The following is a 24,423-nucleotide window of genomic DNA, read 5'->3' as shown; positions in this document are numbered from 1 at the left end:
CATGTACATACATGCGCGCAAACATACATGGGCTAAGAAAAAAAGACACATACAAAGAACAAAATATTTCCGTATTATCGGAAAACTTGGGAAACAACTAAAGCTACACAAATGGGTTAAAATATATATATATATATATATATTTATTGTTATTATTATTATTATTATTATTATTATTATTATTATTATTATTATTATTATTATTATTATTATTATTATTATTATTATTATTATTATTATTATTATTATTATTATTATTATTATTATTATTATTATTATTATTATTATTATTATTATTATTATTATTATTAATTATTATTATTATTATTATTGTTATTATTATTATTATTTTTTTCTTTACTATTACAAGAAGTAATGATAAATATCCATGTGCGTTGTACATGCTGCATTTACTCCTATCAAAATAGTGTTAAAACGAAAGCAAGTATAATTCTTCTCTTTTTTTCTAATCATTTGAAATATTACAACACAACATGCCATTTTTAAGAACGCTCCACAATCCGTATATATTCATAAGAATGTGCATACATTATATACATAATTACTCACATGTGAATATGTGCAAATATATAAATGTACATCTAGTCAAATTTTAAAGAAAAAAGCTTATGCTTAAAATTTACGGGGTTTATAAATATGTTCATTAAAATATTCAGCAAACGTACATAATATTGTATTGCTTCTCTTCCTTTTTCTACTTTTCTGCTGATTGGCCTTTTCCGACTCACTTTGCCAACTCGCTTCTTTCTAATAAATTGTTGATCTTTATTTCTTTTTTGGCGATGGGAGATTCACGCCTAAAACTCTGTTCAACTTTTGAATAATGACATTATTTGGTATTGCTTTTCCATTTTCATATTCTTTTATAACCGATTCACTTTCATTAACGAGTCGAGCTAACTGAGCTTGTGTTAATTTTTTATTTATTCTAGCTTGTTGTAAAGCTCTTGAAAAAACAGGAGTAACTCTATCAATTTTAAAATTCTCTGTCTCTTGTTCAATTTTCGCTTTATTTTCTATTATTAAATTACCTTTACATGATTTATTTTTACCGCCAAAATATTTCTTTTCTACTTCTACATCTATACCTAATTTTCTAGCCTCTTGAATATTTTTTGGTTTCGGCTTTTTTTCGGTTTTATGCCATATTACCGGCTTAAGGTCTTGATGATCCATTGACATTATTATATTCTTAAAAGAAATGTAAATTTGTGTAAGATAAATTTAAAAAAAAAAGTGGTACTATGTGGAGAGTACGAACTTTAACTTCCTGCAGTAACAGCGCAGTTTACACGATATGTAATAAATATGTTTGAAGTTGAATTAAACACTAGGGTGGAGGGGGCCATTACATACATATATACTTACATACATACATACGTACATGTATACATTCATACATTCGTGTACACACATATAAATATATATATGTATAAATATGTATTAATATGTACGTATGCATATATTTCGTTATTAGGCAATTTTTTTTTGCTTAATTTTTTGTATTTTTTTAAATTCACGTCGCTATTATATATGTTTTAAGAAATAAAGAAAACGAACTAGAGAAATGGAAACAATTCACTTTTCTGAATACCAATTTGTCAGTCTCCCTTCTTTTACAATTCTTTTTTTTTATTTTATTCTATTATGATTTATTTTATTTTATTAAATTATGTACTTATCCTTTTTTCTTTTATTTTGTTCTTCTCCTTTATGTATATATATATTTTTTTTTTTTTTTTATTTTCATTTTATTTTTCCTTTCATTTTTATTTTTACTTTCATTTTTATTTTTACTTTCATTTTTATTTTTACTTTCATTTTTATTTTTACTTTAATTTTTATTTTTATTTTCAATTTTTTTTTTATTTTCAATCTTATTTTTTCAATCTTTTTTAAAAATAAATTGCTCTTCTTTAATTAGTATAAACATGGTATTACACAATTTTTTCTTTTAAAACAGTAACTAAATTATTTTTGCCTTCAAAAAAAGGGAATTTTTTTTTTTCGATTTTTACGCAGAATTCAAACAGTTACAATTTTGCAAAATTCGTACACTTGCACATTTGCCCATTCGTACGTACTTACATTCACACTATGTTGATACTCATTTTGTGCAGAATTGGCATAATTTTTATGTAATTTTATTTTATGTAACTGTATTTACAATTTTCTTCTTTATGCGGTAACGGAGTAAAAAAAAAAAATTTTTTTAGTCATGTGCTGTTTTCATTTTCACATGTGTAATATACATCATTATTATTTTGTTTCATTTTACTGCTTTGTATTTTACTGCTTTGTATTTTACTGCTTTGTATTTTACTGCTTTGTATTTTACTGCTTAGTATTTTACTGCTTTGTATTTTACTGCTTTATATTTTACTTCTTTTCGTTTTACCAATTTCATGGGGAAGAGCCAAAAGAAAGGCAGCACAAAAGGAGATGCTTTACATGTCAATTAGTTCATAAATAATTTCATAATAAAAATAAGAAAATAAATGAAAATATAAAAAAAGCATTTCGCCAATGTAATAATACCATATAATTTACTTTACGTAGTATGACTTTTTATTACAATTTCAGAAGAAAAACATTTCAAGGAATATATAAAAATAAAATTAGTTCACGCTTTCGCATACGTATATATATACATATAATATATATTTATGCATTCATAGATATGTACTTACTTAGATAAACATACATAATTACACGAACGTATACATACAGTACGTGAACGTGTGCATGTATGTATAAGGAAGAATTTTCCTTTTTTTCCCTTTTTTTTTTCTCTTTTTTTCCTTTTTGTTTCCCCTCTTTTTCCTTCTTTTTTCTTTTTTTTTTTTAACTTTGAAAAGGCGGTTTTATGAATTTATTTCCTTTTCTTTTTTTCCTTTATTTTTTTGTTGGCCTGTTTTTCACATGTTACAATGGCGTGCGATTTAGAGAAAATTGAAGACAGTGAAAGAGAAAAACCAAACGTTGTGATTCAGTTAAATACATTGAGACTCGATGAACTAATATCGTTAACTTTAAAACTAGAGGAGGTTTGCTAACTGAAAAAGAGAAACAAAATAAAATTTAACAAATTAATTTTGGAAAAACAAGAGTGACAAAATTAAACTGAACGAATTAAGGAAAATAGATTTCCCTCTTATTTCCTACATTTGCTTAGTGATACATACCTACAAAATACACAATAATATGTATACATATACACATATTAACATATATATATATATATATATATATATATATACATAATTACTTATTTTTACCCGTACACCCCTAATTTCAGGAGTGGAAACTAATAAAAAAGAATTATGCTATATTAGAAGGAGCTATATTAACGTACGATAAGTGCAAAAATTATGTAGAACAATTAAACCCATCTAAATACGAAGCCAAGAATTTTAATGCATTTATGAATGAGTTAGAACGTTCAGATTTAATTAAATTATGTAAAAAAGATCAGAATGATGATAAAAGTATCATAAAAGATAAAGAAGAATCAAATCAAAAAGAAAACATTGAACATTTGGATAATTTAATTGAAAAGATTGAAATTAATAAAAAGGAGGAGGGAAAAGACAAACAGAAACAACCCCTAGATGTACACATACCCTTGACATCGTTGGTCTACATACCCGGTAAAGCAAAAAATATAAATCAAAAAAAAAAAAAAATATATAGATCAAAACAAAACAAAGCAAAATCAAAATTATACATCGTATGCTGCATTATAATACATTTAATTTATCTCATATCTTATCGCAGTTTTGTTTTTAACTCCTCTTTTTAATGTAATAATAATTTCATAATTTATTAGTTTTCTGTTTTATTTTCTGATTTATTACTTAACTAATTTATTAATAAATTGATTTTTTGATTTTAAAATTCCCGAACTTTTTAATTTCCCAATTTTTTAAGGAAAAATCATGGACACGGAAAACTTTCTCGTACGTATGGGCACAAATTATTTTGTCCAAAGGAATTCGGCACAAACCATTGAATATTTTAATAATAAAATTAAAAAATTAAATGTACAGATAAAAAAATTAAAAGTTACCATAATAGAGAAAAAAAATGAAATAGATTTATGTAAGAATTACATTCAAATTAAAAGACAACAACAAATGAATGCCTTAAATACAAACACGCTACAAGCCACTTCACGTAATGTTAACACGTGAAAAAAAAAGAAAAAAATTTACCTGAACAGTCATATTTATTTTTTTTATTCGTTAATGTAACATTAACAATTTATATAAAATTATGTGCACTTTTCATTGCACAGAAGGTATGTATATATATATATGTTATTACCATGTTATTTCTTTATTATTGCTATAGTAGTATTATTGTTTTATGATTATTCATGTTCTTATTCGCGTGGTGTATATTTATTTTATTATGTAGTTTATCTCCTATTTTATCATATATTTTTTCACGTTTTTATTTTTTAATTTGACTATTTAAAATGTGAATATAAATATGTAACACATAAAAATGTATATACTTACATATATGTATGTCTATACGTATATGCCTAAAGAGCCTTTTTTGTAGCATTTCCCTAAGCGAAATACTGTAACAGATAGATAGATATAAGGAAAATCAAAACCGCGTTCACTCACGCGTATACATATATATTACTATGTATAAATGATCACTTGTATAAATTTAGGTAGAATCATCCCATTTTGTTAAACTCAAATTGCATAATAATGTACAGAAGTTGCTTATTTGTTAATATAAAAAACGAAAAAAAAAAAAATTAATTCCTCCGGTTGTTACACATTTTGCCAAAAACAACATAAGAAAATATTTTTCATTCCACAGTAATAAAAAATGTTAAGCACCATTTATCATAATTTACCACAATTTATTACAAGCATGAAGAACGTGTAACATGTTATTCCTTGTTAACTTACATTTTTAGCATATGCTACGTTTTTTATAATATTAATATTTTCAATCACAGCATGTTTTATTATTAAGGTAACATTATTTTGAGAAATGAAATTTTTATATGTATTTAGAATGTTATTAGACAGATCGTGGCAATATAACGCTATGTTTGTAAAAGCATGAATTAAAGATACCCAAAATTTTAATTGATTAAAATTTTCATTTGAAAATAAAGAATTCAATGTTATGTAATAATCTTCAATTTTAACATAATTAATATTCATATGCTTAATATTTTGTGCTAACATTTCCAGTACTTTTGTATTTATTAAAAAATAATAATTTGATTCATTTCTTAACAAATTTATAAATTCATTTTTCAAAATTAACAGTATTCTTGAATTACTATTAATTATATCATTTAAACTTTTTAATATTTCTTTTATACTTTCCCTATTTAACATTTCAAGAATATATGAACATCTTAATTTATGTAATATCACTTTTGTTATTTCAATTATCCATTCTTGTTCGCTTGATAAAATAGCCTCAAAATAAATCTTAAAATATTTATGCATGTTTTGCACTATATCCATGACTTTTCTTTTACATTTTGCTTCCCTATTATAAATGTTTTATCATATTTATGAATGAGAAAAAAAAAAAAAAAAAAAATGTAGCAGCTAACCAAACGGGAAACAAAATAAATATAATAGCTAGCCAAATCGGAAAAAAAATAAATTGTAGTAGCTGGCCAAATAGGAAAAAAAATAAATTGTAGTAGCTGGACAAATCGGAAAAAAAATAGATTGTAGTAGCTGGCCAAACATAAAAAATAAAATAAAAAAAATAAAAAAGTGAAATACAAATAAAAGAAAAACAATTGCATACTAAAAGTAAAATATGTACCTGATAAATTGAAGATTGTCTAATTCCAGAACTAATACTTTTTCCTTACCTAAAACATAATGATCATACGTGCAAATGTATAATTAATTTATTTAACAAGCATGATAAAAAATAAGTAACGAAATAACATTTTAGTTATGACTTGCACATGCACTACAACGTACAAACCTTCTTCACATGGCTCCTTGAATCCGTTATGCAGTTGTAATATTTTATTCGTTTTTTTGAATAGATTCGCACCTACGGCTCTCTCCTATTATGTTATGCATTAAAAGGGAAAAACTCGTTTGCTCAAAAGTATACATACTGACCCAATCATATACATACCGACACACACATACACATACTGACACACACCTATACATACGGACATACACTCATACGTACACATGCATGCATAAATTTACGTATGCATAAATAAATATGCACGAGAACATTTATAACATATTCAGGCATATACACTTGTATGCAAATGAACACGTGTACAATATTTTATTATTTTTTTTTTTTTTTTGGCTACCACATTTTCGTTATCTAATAAAAGGGGAGCATGCAAAAGAAAAGAAAACACATCCTTATAATTATTTTCATATATTAAATGTGGCAAAAAATAAATTAAGTCATTATTAAATATTCTGTAATGGTAAAAATATATTTTCAAAATTACAAAACAATATTTTTTAAAAAAAAATTTTCTCTTATTAAGTATGTTAATATTTTTCCTGATAAAATCAAAAAAAGTTATGGCTGTTAAATAATTTTTGTATTCTTTTGAGATAAATATAAATAAATAATTTGATACGTTAACAAATTGTTCTTCGGAAGAAAAGAATAATATAAACTCAGCTATTGAAACAACAATAGAAGTATTCATATAATTTGGTAATTTCCTTTTTATATTTCTGATTAAATCATACGAATTATTTATTAAATCTGAGTTAAGACAACATATGTTAAACAAAATTGTTACACATTGGGTTAGGAAGCAAGAAATGTAATTCTTATTTATCTTAGTTTCGTAACTCTCTTGTGTTAATAATTTTTCATACTCTTCAAACAAATTTTTTACATATAAAAATATACTTTTTAGAAAGTTTTCATCATAATAATTTCTTATTTCACAGCATAGAATTGTATCTTTTTCTGTATTATAATACATATTTTCTTTTTTTATGGTTCTTAATTTTTTATTTTTTTTATCATATTCTTCGTCATCTGAAGAATTGTTTTTACATGTATTATTCTTTTCATTTAATTTTATATTTTCACTAAATATAGTACCCTCTAAATGATTAAAGTGACTATCGAAAATATTTTTACTAACTACATAATGAATCATTTTATTGATGTAATTAGTTTTTGTGTTCCCTTTTCCTTTCTCCATTTGTTTTTTTGTTCGCTTTAGCCAAACTTCATCATTCTCTTTTTTCCTGATAAAAAAAAAAAAAAGAAAGTAAAATCTATGAATAATATAGCAAAAAACAAAAAAAAAAAAAAAAAAAAAATTAATAACAGGTAGAAAGACAACTCACAATTATAAGGAATAAAGAAATGATAATAAAATTGTAATAACTACCATATAGATACATAGACAGAATAACATTAATCACAATGAGCCAGATGTACCACATGCATACATATATATTACGCACAAACTAATGCCAAAAAAGAAGCAGCTTTTTTTGCTTATTATACACCTTTCACGCATACCATATTTATTTGTATTCCTTTTTTTTTTTTTTATTTTTTTTTTTTTTTGTACCTTTTTTTGAGAAGCGCAATGTAGTCTTGCTTAATCAAATGAGCTATTACGGAAAAGAAGAAGCAACTCATTTGTTCTGACATATTTATATAGTCATTTTCTCCCGTTAAGAAGTTAGCAAAATTCGCTTTTTTATTAAGTATATCCTCTTTTTCTTCCTTTTTCTCATTGTTATCAATTTGTGTGGGTACATTTTTATTTCCATTATATAAAACATACTTGTAAAAAATAAATTTTAAAGTTTTTTTCTTGATTAAAAAATGGTCAGAACTAAATAGTAATGAAGATATGTATATATTTGTATACACATTTTCCGAATATTTTAAAACTGCAAAAAAGTTGGTATTTAAATTTCTATCCTCATATTGAGTTGATAATATATAAAAAAAAAAAGAAGAGTTATGTCCTTTCCATATGTTTGGATAGCAAGAAAAGAGTTTAGCCGTTTTCTTTTCAATTAATTTTATTAAATTTATCATTAAAATTTTTTCTCCATTGTTCGTATGATTTTCGCTATCTACATGAACAAGCAGTAGACGTAAAATTGATTTTTTCTGCTCTTTGCTACTCTACAAAATTGAACAAAAATGGGAAAAAATAAAAAAGATAAAATATTTTATATTACTGGGAATCTGCTAAGAAATCAATTTTTTTTTTTTTTGTTTTCTCAATCTGTTCATTTTAAGTGATTATTCCCTATTTCTTTAGTAAAATAAACGAAAATAATTTAAGAGAGGCAAAAAAAAAAAAAAAAAAAAAAAAAAAAGGTAAGGCAACTTCAATACGAATTACACAAAAGCGGGAAAATAAACAGATGTGCGTGAGAATTACTATGGAGTTGTGTTAATGTGTTAAAAGGTAAGAAAATTTTATGGAAAAACGTTAGAAACAACAAATTTTTAAGGAATGTATATCATATTAGCAAAATGACTGTCACGTAATTTTTTTACTAATATATGTCCAAAAAGATAAATTAAAAAAAAAAAAATACATGTATATCTATATCTATATCTATATCTATATCTATATCTATATCTATATCTATATCTATATCTATATCTATATATATATCTATATATATATCTATATATATATCTATATCTATATCTATATATATATCTATATCTATCTATATATATATATCTATATATATCTATATAGACGAACAGTAAGAAGAAAACTTCTACTGGTATCATACTTAACAATAAACACATAAATACTATATAATAATGCACCATAAACAAAAATAAACGCTGATGAAAAATTAAATGGTAAAACTAAATCTTCTGTTTATTAATTTTTCGATAAAATAGTGCTATCTTTTAAATAGCTTTTTCGTTACATACAGATAATATATTATACTCAAGTGCATGTACGTTTTTTTTGAATTCTTCATTTTTCTATTTATTTCTCTCTCTATTTAATTCTCAGTCCATTTACTTCTTTATTTCTTTATTTTAACGCGTAAAAAAGCAAAATGTTAAGTTGTATTGTATTAAAGTACATAAAGACGTATGCTTAATTTTTTACATAACAAATCGTGGTATACAAGTTTTATAAATGCTTATGCACACGTCTACGTTAGAGGGAGACACATAATTAAATATGGTACATTTTTTTTTTTTTTTTGTTTTATAATCGTACTTTTAAAATTTTACTCGTATCTTCAGTATCATAAAACATGTAGATTAAATATAATTCCCTAAGCAATTTAATTAAATTTTCTCTTGATTCATCTTTTTGAAATCTCTGCAATTCTAGTAATTTTTTTATCTTACACAGTTTTTCTTGTATTATATGCATTTTGTGGAGATATAAAAAGGAGAACAAAAATAATATAAAAACAAAAGAACAATTCATTAAAAATTAAACATAAAGAAACGCTAATGAAACGTTAATGAAACATACAAAAAACACAAAATTAATAAAAACAAAAACAAAAATAAAAATAAAAATAAAAATAAAAATAAACATAAACATAAACATAAAAATGAACATAAACATAAACATACACATAAAAATAAACATAAAAATTAAAATAATAAAAATTAAAATAATAAAAATTAAAATTAAAAAAAAATAAAAAGCACAATGGGAATAGTGTAAGAATGTTCAAATTTAAAGCTGTTCTAATATTCCATTCATACAAGTTACATTTTTTTTTTAATTCTCATAAACCTACAAGTATCTCTTTGTGAAATTTTTTGTTACCTTCACAAATTATATCTTCTTTTTTTTTCTTGTTTTTATTAAAAAGTTCAGTTCGATATTTGTATCATAAAAATATATTTTTTCAAATACACATTTTTTGGTATTTTGGTGTGTTAATTATATACACAATATAAGATAAGATACCAAAATCATAGGCTCTTTTTTTTTCTTTTTCGACATATTCACTGCTATAATTGTACACACAACATATATACATATATATATATATGAAACATTACCGCTACACAAATATTTTAAAAAATTGAATTTTGAAGAGACCATATATATCTCGCGTAAAATGGCGTGTTTTTTGATTTGTTCGCTTGTTCGTTTGTTCTTTTTTTACTTTTTTTTTTCCACGACCTACATTCATTTATTCTTCCCTGAATAACAAAATTGATACAGTTGCTTAGCTAAAATATTTCCTCGCTTTTTACTTATCATTTAGTTATTCTCTATTTGTCGTTCGTCATTTGATATCTATTTACTTCATTTTTTTATTTCTTCATTTTTTTACTTCTTCATTTTTTTATTTCTTCATTTTTTCACTTCTTCATTTTTTCACTTCTTCATTTTTTCACTTCTTCATTTTTTCACTTCTTCATTTTTTCACTTCTTCATTTTTTCACTTCTTCATTTTTTCACTTCTTCATTTTTTCACTTCTTCATTTTTTCACTTCTTCATTTTTTCACTTCTTCATTTTTTCACTTCTTCATTTTTTCACTTCTTTACTTTTTTATATTATCTTTTATTTTTTTGTTTTAGATTTACGCTTTTTGCCCCCCCTGCATATCCTTTCTTTCTATATATAAACAAGTTTCCTTATCCTTTTCCTTCTTCTCTTCATACGAACATGATAACGCTTCCTTTTTATTGTCTTCAGTCGAAATACATATTTTTTTTCTCTCAATAAACAATTGATCGAATTCTTTCCCATCAAATAACTGTGAGGAAAGTCTAATACGAAAGTTTTTCTTTTCATGTAAGTTGTATTCATTCTTCATATTATCAAAATTTGTATTTGTTTGAATATTTGTTAAATCGTTTTTTTCATTACATACATCATCATTAAATATATTGTTTAAGTCAATGTTCTCTTTGTCGCTTTCTTTTTTCTCATTTAATTCCCACAATTCCTTCCATTTTTTTCTTCTTCTATCCTCTTCATCCCTCCAAAAATTTTCAAAATTTTTAAAATGTTGATTGTACGATTTGTTAAATGTAACAAATAATTTCTCCTTGCATTTTATTAAAATCTGTCCATAGCTCTCGCATCCCTACAAGTAAAAATGTAGTCATGTCAAAATTAGCCACTACAGTACGGTGCTGTGTAACTTGCATTATATGCACATATATATGTATATAGAAAAACTCATAATACTGAAAAATACATAAAAAAAAATGTGTACAATTTGTATAAAGAATGCTTAAAAATTAGTGAAAATTGTATAAAAACGATATCAAAATTATATGTAAATAAACACATGTATCGCATAAGTAAACGTCGCGTTACACATACAAACTCGCGTTTTTACATTTGCATATACTCATTTTTTAAAATGCAGCAGAATGAAGCAAAGTAGAAAAAAATAAAATATTATTTACGTTTATGTGGTGTACCTTTAAAAACTGCTCGAAGGACTTTTTTTTATTTTCTTTTAAAAATAAGGATAAAATTTTTTCCATTTTTCTGATGGATGAAAAGTACTTTTTATTTGTTTTTTCTTTGATATTCAGTAATGTGCTCTTTTTCAATTCATCAAATTCGTCTAATTCTTTTTTTCTGCTTAGTTCTTGAATAATTTCATCTAGTGCCAAAGACAGACAACTGTTAAACGTATTTTTTTCCTTCGCCGGGTTATTCAAATAGTAATAAATCTATAGGTAAAAGGGGACAAAATGGGAAAAACGTAACATGCATACATGTATATGTGCGTATAAACATAAGCATGTACATATATTCACATACACCATCACACACACACACAAACACACACACATAAATAATATACCTGCGGAGGAGCTATAGACTTATCCGAAATTGAGCAAACCTCATTTCGATACTTGTCATACACCGTATTTTTTTTATCCAAGTAAAAAACAATTTTCTCCCAATTGAAGTTGTTGAAGTTCCAAAAGCTGTGAGCATTTTTTATATCTTGCCAGTGTTCTAAAAAGGGGAGACAAAGAAAAAAAAAATTTAGAAGCTAATCATAAAAAAAAAAAAAGGTAGAAGCTAATCATAAAAAAAAAAAAAGGTAGAAGCTAATCATTAAAAAAAAAAAAAGGTAGAAGCTAATCATAAAAAAAAAAAAGGTAGAAGCTAGTCATAAAAAAAAAAAAAAAAAATATACACCCAAATGTGTAAACATAAATACATATATATATATATATACACATATACAAATATACACATTTCACATACGAGACGATCTGCCAGTTTTGCGCAAATTCTCAATTTTGTGATTCCAAACCTGAGTGTCGCATGGCAGATTCGCAGTTCGACAAGGTTGTTACGAAACATGTAGGAAGGACAATCTCGTTGTATGAGGTGTTACAATAAACTTTTTCCTTTTGGTCAATTATGTTAAATAACAAAAATTGTTCATCATTTTCAGAAATCATATTGTTAATATAATATCTATATATGAGGTCCCTATCATATGTGTGTTCCTTCATTAATTCTTCTTTTTGTTTTTTATAAAAATACAATTCTTTGTTGTTTTTAATTTTTTGTAATATATCCTCTTCCTCAGTGGTAAAAGTAGAAATTAAAAAATAACAAGCTAATTTTTTATCTTGAAAAAAATAAAAATATTCTGTGTGTTTATTTACTATCACAGCAACATCAAAAGTGTCTAAGTCGTCAATAGATGTATTCAGTTGAAGGTTATGAAAAAAAATTGCTGAAGTGTCATTCAGTAAGTTAACATAAAGTAATATTTTGATTAGTTTTTCTAATTTTTCATCTCCATAATAACATACAAGTATTTTTTTTTTTAAAAGATAAAATTTTTTAATAATATTTTTGAGCATATCAAATTTTTCTGATATATAAAAGTCTTTTAAAAAAAAAGAATTTTCCTCTAGTAGTAATAGTGGGTGTATACAAGCATCCCATTTCTCTTTTTCCTGTACATGGTCATAAATAAATTTTTGAATTCCACTCATGTAAGTTATGATGAAGCAAGTCTTCCTCATCTCCGTTTTCTCTCTACCAGCTAGCAATTTTTCCTTATTTAAAATACAAAAATGAGAAATAAAATTTAGCATGATTGTACTTAATATTACTTTGTCTTCTTCACTCAAATTTTGTTGGAATATATTATTAATGGAGTTGTCAAAAAATGAGCTATTTAATAGAAACAGAGCGCATAAAAAATTCCAGTTATCTATCATACTATTAAGTATTACTATCTTTTTTGAAAAATTTAAATACGTTAAATCATTTAAAATACTTATTTGATTTAGTATATTGAAGTGACACATATCTAGTACTAATATTTCACATGTGATATGCAAAATTTTCGGTAAAAAATCTATACATATGATAAGATTTGAATGCTCATTAGATACTTTGTTATCTATTATACTTTCCTCATTATTATATACTGTTATATTTTCAAACGTAATAAACAAACTCTTCCATTTTGTAACATTCACTATGGACGTTATAACTAATAAATTTTCTTTCCCCATTAAATTATTATTTACTATATAGGCAGCTTTCAATTTTCTTGAATTGTTCTTCCCCCCATTTATAATTACGGCATAGTTTTTTCCGTACAGGAATTCTACATATCTGTTGGTTACATCGAATTTCAGTTTTTCATCCTCGTGCTCCTTCACGGGGGAGTGCCCCCCCCAGGGTTCTGCGTTGGTTATTGCTTCTTTTACTGTTTCGTTTACCGCCTCCACCTTCCCATCGCGCAGTTTCTGCTTCATGTTGTCAAAATAATCCGAGTAAAGTTCAATTTTACGCCTGATATCAACAAACTTTTGCGGCTGAATATTAAAGAGGGTCCTCCTTACTTCCCTCGATTGACGGGTCCATGTTGTATATTCATCAAAATATTTGGTGTATCCACTAAAAATAGACTTAAATAATTTGTTTTTTGCTTGAATAAAGTTAATTCCTTCTTCTGTCTTTTTTTCACTATTACTAGGATTCATAATAAAATTATTTTCAAAAAAGCGAGAAATAAAGATGTTATATCGTAATTTCATTTGCGTCTTATATAAGAATAATTTCTTTTTTTCTAAAGTAAATATTTTATTAATAGAATCTAATAGATTATTTTCTTTATTATTCCTGTATATATAATAGAATAGGTATCTAACATACTTGTTACGATATATTAAATTTCGAACATTCATTACTTCTCTCATCAAAATGTTAATGAAATCATAATATTGAAATGGCAAGTTATTGATAAGATAAGAACTGTTATTTAAATAAGCGCTAGTATTATTCTGGTATGTATTACTATTACTTTGACGTGCACTGTTATCAGTCGGGCATGTATTGTTATCACTCTGGCATGCATTGCTATTTCTTAACATTTGCATATAATTACATATTTCATTATACACTTGGTCATAGAAAAAAAAATCAAAAGGTTCAATTACATATTCATAGTAATTAATGTCTATCATATGTTCATCTTTTATATGTAAGGGATTTAACTTTTCAATAATCTCTTCATCCATGTTTGCATATTTAAATGTGCTATCATAATACATACTATTAAAATTGAATGGGATGTTCATCATATTTTCATTTTTCAGTCTACAGTTAACACTTGTTCCGTTGTTTATACATTCATTTCCAGTACTCCTAGTTGCACTATTCGCTTCACACGCACCGCTATTGTTCATGCGTGAAGTGTCGTCCGCGTTAGTGCTACATATAGCATCATTGCATACATTATCATTGCATACATTATCATTGCATACATTATCATTGCATACATTATCATTGCATACATTATCATTGCATACATTATCATTGCATACATTATCATTGCATACATTATCATTGCATACATTATCATTGCATACATTATCATTGCATACATTATCATTGCATACATTATCATTGCATACATTATCATTGCATACATTATCATTGCATACATTATCATTGCATACATTATCATTGCATACATCATCATTGCATACATCATCTTTGTTTTCGTTCTTCCCTCCGTTCAAACTACTGCTAACTGCATCAATACTGTGCTTAAGAAATACATCTTCTTTTAATTCCCCCTCCATAGCACTGTTGCTTGGGCATAGGTCACTTCGTTCAACCATTTCACTCTTTCCATTTGTTGCTTTATCACCCGTTTTGCTACTTAACATGAGTTTTTCTCCCTCCTGAATAATACTTACCACATGAATTCCCTGCTCCTGTGAGACTATTTTTTCCTTATAAGTTTGTTTCTCATTATTCTCCTTTTCTCTCATCAGTTGATCGTAAATACAATTTGTATCTATTTGAGCCGTCCGTTCAACATTCAGTTCACACTCTTCTTCCTTACATTTATCATGACAATTCTTAAATTCATACTTGAAGTCTACAAGTCCATTGTTATTTGGTCCACTATTATATAAGTCTATATGTTGGAAGAGAAACATATTCCACTCCTTAACTGAAAATATAGATATATATTTTAAAACAATAAAGTGAGCATATACTAATAAATTATTTAAATAATTGACTTGTTTCAATGCATGAGCAAAATAAAAATTATCATCGTGTACTTGTGCTTTTTTTGGACATTTGGCATATAAATTTGATTTTTTATTTAAAATATTTTGAATAAATTTCGTTTTCACATAAGACAAACTTTTATTATTTCTTTTTTGATAATTTAGAAATTTATTTTTTTTATATAAATGAAGAGACAAATCCCTTTTATATTCTCTCTTTTCAACAAATTGTATATATAAGTCTACTTGTTTATTTAACCTTTTTAATGTTACAGTATCAAATAGATATAATTTTTTTTTTTTTTTTTTTTCTTTCTATGTTTTTAATATATTTAAATATATATAGTAAACCTCGAATTCTTCTATCACTTAGACTTTTTTTTTTTATACTCGATTTGTATAACACCTCCAGGATATTGTAGTAATTTTGCAGGTTGTTATTTCCCTTCGCACCTCTATCATTGCTCCTGCAACGATTATGCACATTATCATAAATATTGTTATACTTATCATTATAATTACAACTATAACTATAATTTTCACTTATCTTATTTTCGTACCTTCTATTTCGTTCCTTTATATTGTATATCTCATCTATATCACTAAGGTACTTCAAAACAAAGTTCTTCAAGTCGTACACCTCGTTGCTATTACCACTGCCGTAAACATTGTCATCGTTGTTACTTCCATAGGTATTACTGCCATAGGTATTACTTCCATTAACATTACTAATATAATTACCATTACTACCGTTACTGTTATGACGACTTCTCAAGTGGCCGCTATCAGCGCTGTGTTCAACACCAAAATATTCACTGCTAACTTTTTCATCATGTTTCATTCCGATTAATGTATTCCCACTACCTGCACGTATCTTATTTAGCCCAACATTACTCGTATATTTTTCTCCTGCAGATTTTTCCTCTGCTCTTCCAAAAACATTTTTGCTGTTAAAATTTTTGTTGTTAAAATTTTTGCTGTTTAAATCTTCGCTAAATTTAATACTTCCATCGTTGTAACTCCCCCTTAAGGTATCAGCATTCGGTATGTTGCTCTTATTAGGGAAGCAGTTCGGATGAGCCATACCTCCCTGGTTCTGCACGATATTCTGCACGTTATTCTGAACAACAATGTGTTTCTGTTGCTGTTTCTGTTGCTGTTTCTGTTGCTGCTTCTGTTGCTGCTTCTGTTGCTGCTTCTGCTGCTGCTTCTGCTGCTGCTCTCCCTCAGCATTTGCACTTCCGCTAATTGGAAGGACGTTCCCTTCCATGTTCGAATAATAAGAAAAACCTCTTTGCGCAAAATGCACATCTCTTTCGTTAGATTTGTCTATCTCTGTTTTGAAATAATCTGGAACGTCATCTCTTTTCCTCTGCTTATCATATATTGTCATCATGTTATTATTTTTAATTACATCATTTTGTACATGTTTTTTTATAGTGGATGAAATTAAATAATCACTGCCTTTATTATTTTTAATTTTGATTATATTTTCTTTTTTTTCAACTTGCTTGCTCAGACTAACACAATTATCATATCTATCATTATTATATATTTCATATTTATTAAATTTAATTGTCGTCTTTTTTTCACTGTGATCCTTGCGTTCATTGTGTTGATCATAGTTATCAACATAATCCTCGTTCATCTCCTTTGGTTCTCTCCCTCGGTTAAATGTTGGAGAGATAAAACCATTCCCCCCGAGCTTGTCTTTGTAGTAATTACTACTATTGTAGTTGTTACTACTATTGCAGTTGTTACTACTATTGCAGTTGTTACTACTGTTAAATTTATCATTACTGTTAAATTTATCATTACTATTAAATTTATCATTACTATTAAATTTATCATTACTATTAAATTTATCATTACTGTTAACTTTATCATTACTGTTAAATTTATCATTACTATTATCCTTATCATTACTGTTAACTTTATCCCTATTATTACTATTATCATTATTTCCCCTATTACTACTACTAATATTATTATTATTACTATCATCATTGCTGAATCCACTTATTCGAACGTTCATTTTATTACTTACAAGCGGAAAAACAATATTTTTACTATTGCTACTAATACTGTTCGAGCTACCATTATTATGACCATTGTTCATATCATATTCAACGTAGTTATTATTCATTGTATTTATATTATACGCATTATTGTTTTTTTTTAAAGTGATAAAGTTGTATATATCCTTATCATCTAGCTTATCATTCATAACATAAGTCATAGGGGGTAAGGCTCTTTCTCTCTTTCCACTTTCCTTAACAATCTCCGCATCCCTATCAAAACTACCGTTGTTATACTCATTCTTCCTATTACTATTTCTATCATTGTTACAGTTACTGCTACTGCTATTGCTTCTAAACATTTCTATGTTTTCATTATTCCATTTATTCATCAGATTTGTCTTGCTGATTTTACTCCTTCCGTTCATGTAGTAACCCACATGATGCTCATCCTTTTCCTCTCTGAGTGGTATACTATATACATCATTCTCATTTGTAAAGGTTACATTCTTTTTTTTTTTTTTTTTTTTTAATAAATATGAACTGTTCATAATCTTAGCCGTAAAATATTCATTTTGGTTGTAAATATTTGTCGGAATGTAATTATTATTAATTACATTTACGCTATTACCATAATAGTATTCCTGCTTCTTTTCATTCCTTTCATTCTTTTCATTCCTTTCATTCTTTTCATTCCTTTCATTCCTTTCATTCCTTTCATTCCTTTCATTCTTTTCATTCCTTTCAATCTTTTCATTCCTTTCATTCTTTTTATCCTTTTCATTATAATTTTGTACCATTACATTGCTATTATTGTCAGCATTTCTACTCTTATTACTACCTTTATCACCGCTTAGGTGCATTACATCAATGCTTCTATTAATAAATAGCGGATTCTTCATATCATTCTGGTAAGGAAGCCTTACCAAAGGAGGCTTTACTAATTCACTATTTACTACTGCACTGTCTACTACTGCACTGTTTACTATTGCACTGTTTACTACTGCACTGTTTACTACTGCACTGTTTACTACTTCACTGTTTACTACTTCACTGTTTACTACTTCACTACTTACTACTTCATGATTTATCACTTGACTATTTTGCAAATGTGATATATCATAATTGTTTGACTTGTATAAATTTACATTTTGGCTATTATTCATCCAGTTTTCATATGCCATCATATTTTTACTATTACGACTACTACAACCACTACCACTATTGTTGGTCGTAGTACTGGCGCATGCTATATTCATTCTATTGTAGTCACTGCATTTATCTAAAGCCCCTAATACTATTTTACCTTGCTCTTTTGAGTTGTTAATATTTATCATATTTACATCTTCTCTACATGTTTCCAAGTAATAATTATTATCTGTCACTCTTGATGTATTCATATCATTTATTTTTTCATAATTTAAATTTATATTATTACTTTTGCAGTTATTCACATTTCCTCCTTCAATGAACACTTCTTTCCTCTCCCCTCTATATCTGCTACCACTTCTACTCCTACCATTGCTACTGTCACTGCTCCTACTTCTGCTCCTACTTCTGCTCCTACTTCTGCTCCTACTTCTGCTCCTACTTCTACTCCCACTTCTACTCCCACTTCTACTCCCACTTCTACTCCCACTTCTACTCCCACTTCTACTCCCACTTCTACTCCCACTTCTACTCCCACTTCTACTCCCACTTCTACTCCCACTTCTACTCCTATTTTTACTCATGGCAATGCCCTTAGATATTGCAGCTTCGGAAATGACAAGATTGCCGTTGCACACATTATTAATACTAGAATAATGGAAGGACCTGCTATTTTGATACACGCTGTTATTATTACTATCATTATAATTAATGCGATGGTTGTAGCTATCATCTTCACTTAGACGAGAGGCACTAATGGTTGATGTATTACATTCATTCGTAGTCGTACTACTATTATTTTTTAACGAGTTGTTACTACTATTGATAGCATTACTATTACTATTACTATTACTCTTTTCATACATACTATTAATCATGTAACTGTTTGCACTTAGCATATGTATACTTTTAGAATGGTTACTATTGTTTTGGCTTCTTCCCCCACATTCATTCTTCTCTTGATTCATATTGCAATAATTTTCTTGGCAAAATTTTTGTTATATTTTTTCTATGTTCCCTGCTGTCAACGATTTTTATTCGTTTTTTATTCGTTTTTTATTCCTTTTTCCTTGTTTTTTCTGCTTTTTTTTTTATTCCTTTTTTCTAGTTTTCCTGATTTTTTTTTATTCCTTTTTTCTAGTTTTCCTGATTTTTTTTTATTCCTTTTTTCTGATTTTTCCTGCCGTTTTTCTTGTTTTTTTTTCTTTTTCTATTTCTATCTCCACCTCTATACATCTACTTATTTTAAGTCTACTTATCCTTCTGTTATTACTTCCTCACTAAAATATTTTAGAAATAAATTTCATAATTCTTCCTTGTTAAGGTAATAAAGTTAATGTTAAAAACTATACGGTATAACATGTTATATGTTATACCGCATAAATAATAATAAAAATAATATCAAAGATGCTAATTCAAAGGGACCCATACATGTTTTTACATATATACTTATACGTAAATTGCTGTATATGCCTTGGCACAAGTATGTACATGTACATATATATATATATATATATATAAACATGCACAATATTTGAAATTGAAAATGTAGGTACGTATGTGTTTATGTACATACGTGTTTATATGTATGCATTTATGTACGTATTTATTTACGTACGTACATACCCATAAGATTTGTCGCAGAAATTATAACGGCGTATCATTATTCACATAAAACAATTCTTTAAAATAAGAGCATTGCTCGTCATCATCTTGCGTATATATTATATACATACATAGCTTAAAAGAAAAGAGCTTTCTTGCTTCTTCGCTTCCTTACTCCTTTGCTTTTTTTTATTTTTTTTAATTATCTTTATTTGGCATTAAAAATGTTTCTTTAAACTGTTCGCTCTTTTTAAATAAAAAAAAAAAAAAAAAATATGAATCTCCACAGAGAACAAAAGCATATTTTTTCTTTTTTCTTTATACATTCAACTAGTTTTTTTACGCCTGAGTTTTTGAATTTCATTATTTTTTAGAACAAAATCGTAGGAATTGTAATACATTTATATACACGTATATACATATATACATACAAAAATATACGAATAATTTTTTATGAACAAACAGCGTATATTTTTTTTATTATTACGTATGTATAACGATAATTGCAAGCATATATATAAATATACAATTATTCGGGCAAATGTATATATGTACGTATAATTAGGAGTAATGTAGGGAAGTATAAGTATACATATGTATAAATATATATATTATATATATATATATATATATATAAATATATATATATATATATATATATATATATATATGTATATATATCTATTTATGTATACGATTGTACAACTGGTATTGTTAAAAAAAAAAAAATCTTGTTGACCGTTAACTAAAAATTAAACAATAAACAACGAATAATTGATAAAAGAAATTGTTTTCTCTTAAATATATAAATAAAACTCTAATTTATTTTTGCCTTTTTTTTCTTTTTTTTTTTTTTGTTTACGTTTTTGTTTTTTTCTCTTTATTTTTCTCCTTTTTATTTGTTCAATTGTTTGTTCACACGTCTATTCGTTAATCCATTTTTTTTGATTTATAATATATTTTTTTTTTGACGAATTGAACCCTCGTAACCCTCAACTAATTTACTTAATATATATATGCACACAAGGAAAAAAAAAAAAAAAAAAATATAGTATAACTTTAAGGAAAACAGTATAATAATTTATTTTTTGTTGTTGTTGTTGACTTTTATATTTTCTGATTTTGTTTTTTTTGAAAACCTTTAAGTAAACACCCTCCGAACTGTATTGTTGTATATTTGTACATATAAATAAATATACGTACATATATAAAAATACACATATAAATAAATATATATACATATATAAAAATATACATATAAATAAATATACATACATATATAAAAATATACATATAAATAAATATACATACATATATAACTAGAAATAGAAAAGCATTTAGCTGTAACAACTTTTCAGTAGTACCATTTTATATTTCCCTTTTTTTGTGGAAATAAGTTTTTAACTTTTTTTTTCAACCCATTCTTTATCTTTTTCCTTCTTTTTTATCCATTCTCTTTTGATTTATTTCCTTTTTTTTTTTTTTTTTCGTGTATTATGTGTGGGTGAAGGCATGATCTTTTATTTCGCCTTTTTATGATATGCTTATTATTAATTTAAACACTTGAAATGTTTTCCTCCATTCGCTTGCACATGTTTATATTAAGGAGAAGAGTACCATGACCAGTTTATCAAGAATTGCAATTTTTGTGAAGAACAGCAATTAAATAAGTACCTCATGTTATAATGTGGAACTTTATTAACTACAACAATGACCAGGGAAACGACAATGTAATATGCAAATACTTGTATACATGTATATATCGTCTTATGTGTATTTATATGTGCATGCTTCAAGAAAAGTAGAAATAGAGAAAATAGGAGAATTGGAAAAATGCAAAAAACGGGATATATCCCCTTTTTTGCCGTTATACATACGTCGGAGTGTAAAGTAGTGCAGGCTAGATATACTAGCCTTTATAGTGTTTACATCTCATTTTCACTCTTACACTGCGAAAAGTTTAATTTTGTGTAATCAAACATATAAATCTCTTCATAAATTAGCACATGTGTATCTTCTTTCTTATAGACACAAACATATGTATATATATGTAAATATACATATATGCGTATATACATTTACATATATATTTGCGATTGCATATCTGTGCTCCTTTTTCAGGCAGCGAACAACAATTTTACCCTTTGGAACATATTAGGATATGCGGTAAGAAGAAAAGAGAAAAAAGAAAAAAAAAAGGTTAATGTATAAATGTAAGGCATGCTGAAATATTTTATTTTATTCTGTATTATTTTTATTTAATTCTGTATTATTTTTATTTTATTCTGTTTTATTTTTATTCTGTTTTATTTTTATTTTGTTTTGTTTTTATTTTGTTTTATTTTTATTTTGTTTTGTTTTATTTTTATTTTGTTTTGTTTTATTTTTATTTTGTTTTATTTTAATTTAATTTTTTTTTTCTTTCGAGCTATATATATATATATACAGAGTTATGAACAAAAAATTTAATAAAACATGCGTTCATTAAGTTTTGTGCGTATATGCAAACTCGTCTAGTTTTAAGCCGCACACTTTTGACCTGGTTTATTTTTTGCGTTTACTTTTGTTACATTGTATTCTCACATTCTTTTTGTTTTTTATTTTCTCCCCCTCCATGTATTTCTTTTTATTTACATCTCATTTCCCATATCTTTTCATTTACCCTAAAAGGATAAACAGAACGAAGAGGAAGAAAATAATGAAGATAATAATAATGCAAAAAGTGAGAAGCATTCAGATAAAGAACTCGTTGACGAAACAGTAGCTGAACTGGTAAAAGAACCCGTCGACGAAACTGCTTGGGATACTGTGAATGATAGTGCTGATGATTCAGTTAGACACAAAAAGATAATAGAGGATGAGCAGAAGAAGGAAAAAAAAAAAAAGTAGAAAAGAAGGAAAAGGAAAAAAAAAAAGAAAAGGAAAAGGAAAAGGAAAAAAAAAAGGAAAAGGAAAAGGAAAAGGAAAAAAAAAAGGAAAAGGAAAAGGAAAAGGAAAAAAAAAAGGAAAAGGAAAGAAAAAAAGAAATACACCTAAGTGCAGAAAATAGAAATATATCACCATTTCTAAGTGACCTGAGCTCATATGCGGACTACTACCCAAGTGATGAGGGTACAAATAAATACAATTTAAACATAAACAGTGAAAGTCTTCCTTCGAATGAGAAAAGAGAAGTAGCTTTTTCCCAAGGGGTAGAAGTGGGAATTGAGGAGAGAGAGGTAGAACCGGAAGGAGTAATAGTAGAGGATAACGTGGGAGTAGAAAAAGATGTGCTAGAGATAGACGAATTTGGAGACAAGAACAAAGCGGGAGAATCGCTGGAACAGCCACAGACGCGGGAAAAAGAGAATTCTGTTTTTCCCTTGGCAAATGAGTGGTTCTTCGATAAAATAAAGGAAATGCTTGAACCGACAATGAACCAAGAAAGTATAGGGGAACTAATAACAAACAAGTATAACAGCTTCAATGAAGCGAATTCAGGAATATTTGACTTGATAGAAAACTTATTAGTACGTACAAGTACCCAGGATAAAATGGATATAAATAAAAAACAAAAAAATAATTATATTTATCATCATTACAATTCAATGGACTGCTCAAATAATGATGATTATAATTTTATTAATTATTCTATTTATTGTATTAATAAAGAATTAGCTACGAATGTAGAACTAGAAGCAACTAAAATGATGAAGATTTATAATCATGCTTTTAATAATTTTAAAAAAGATATAAATTTCAAGGATGATGTTTATAAAGATCTGGTAAACGACTGCGAAGAATTCTCCACCTTAATAATAGTAGACGAAAAAGATGAAAAAAAAAAAAAAAAAAAAGAATACCAAAACTTGACTTCATACTTCTAATAAATATTACTAGTGAAAATTATAATAATATAATCGAATCGCACAGTGTGCAAACACCAAAATTAAATCTAGAAGATATTTTTAAAATTAACGTAAATTGAAACAGGTACTCATATATATACAAAGAGAAGGTGATGCAAATTTCTTGGTTTATATATGAAGCGACGGATGTTGGAACGACTTGAATTTTGAAAGGGATCAGAACAGGGGAGGTGTGTCGTGCATAATGTATATAGGGGGGGGATACATATATAA

At 26.4% G+C, this 24,423-nt stretch overlaps 5 protein-coding genes across 5 annotated transcripts; 2 read left to right on the top strand and 3 right to left on the bottom strand.

Moving 5' to 3' along the window:
* Positions 1–103: 103 nt before the first annotated feature.
* Positions 104–1,197, bottom strand: MKS88_002884 (multiprotein-bridging factor 1; the record flags this gene model as incomplete). Its single annotated transcript, XM_067215930.1, has 2 exons — positions 104–416; positions 836–1,197. The coding sequence occupies 2 exons, from the start codon at positions 1,195–1,197 to the stop codon at positions 104–106; spliced, it is 675 nt and encodes a 224-aa protein (XP_067073460.1).
* Positions 1,198–2,951: 1,754 nt separating this feature from the next.
* MKS88_002883 (prefoldin subunit 5) lies at positions 2,952–4,214 on the top strand (the record flags this gene model as incomplete). The annotated part of the gene is made up of 3 exons (XM_067215929.1): positions 2,952–3,068; positions 3,320–3,671; positions 3,952–4,214. 3 exons carry the CDS (start codon positions 2,952–2,954, stop codon positions 4,212–4,214), a joined length of 732 nt encoding a protein of 243 aa, XP_067073459.1.
* A 732-nt stretch (positions 4,215–4,946) lies between these two features.
* On the bottom strand, positions 4,947–9,406 carry MKS88_002882 (uncharacterized protein; the record flags this gene model as incomplete). Its single annotated transcript, XM_067215928.1, has 6 exons — positions 4,947–5,553; positions 5,842–5,890; positions 6,010–6,094; positions 6,362–7,271; positions 7,604–8,172; positions 9,248–9,406. The coding sequence occupies 6 exons, from the start codon at positions 9,404–9,406 to the stop codon at positions 4,947–4,949; spliced, it is 2,379 nt and encodes a 792-aa protein (XP_067073458.1).
* Positions 9,407–10,582: 1,176 nt separating this feature from the next.
* Positions 10,583–19,665, bottom strand: MKS88_002881 (uncharacterized protein; the record flags this gene model as incomplete). Its single annotated transcript, XM_067215927.1, has 5 exons — positions 10,583–11,092; positions 11,436–11,693; positions 11,828–11,985; positions 12,290–15,469; positions 15,882–19,665. 5 exons carry the CDS (start codon positions 19,663–19,665, stop codon positions 10,583–10,585), a joined length of 7,890 nt encoding a protein of 2,629 aa, XP_067073457.1.
* Positions 19,666–21,987: 2,322 nt separating this feature from the next.
* On the top strand, positions 21,988–24,168 carry MKS88_002880 (uncharacterized protein; the record flags this gene model as incomplete). Its single annotated transcript, XM_067215926.1, has 4 exons — positions 21,988–22,032; positions 22,424–22,501; positions 22,973–23,134; positions 23,200–24,168. 4 exons carry the CDS (start codon positions 21,988–21,990, stop codon positions 24,166–24,168), a joined length of 1,254 nt encoding a protein of 417 aa, XP_067073456.1.
* Between the last annotated feature and the right edge of the window lie 255 nt (positions 24,169–24,423).

Source organism: Plasmodium brasilianum, chromosome 9 (assembly GCF_023973825.1).
Source record: "Plasmodium brasilianum strain Bolivian I chromosome 9, whole genome shotgun sequence".
NCBI lineage: Eukaryota > Apicomplexa > Aconoidasida > Haemosporida > Plasmodiidae > Plasmodium > Plasmodium brasilianum.
The sequence above is the reverse complement of the archived record's forward strand: the minus strand, read 5'-3'. Positions and strand labels throughout refer to the sequence as shown.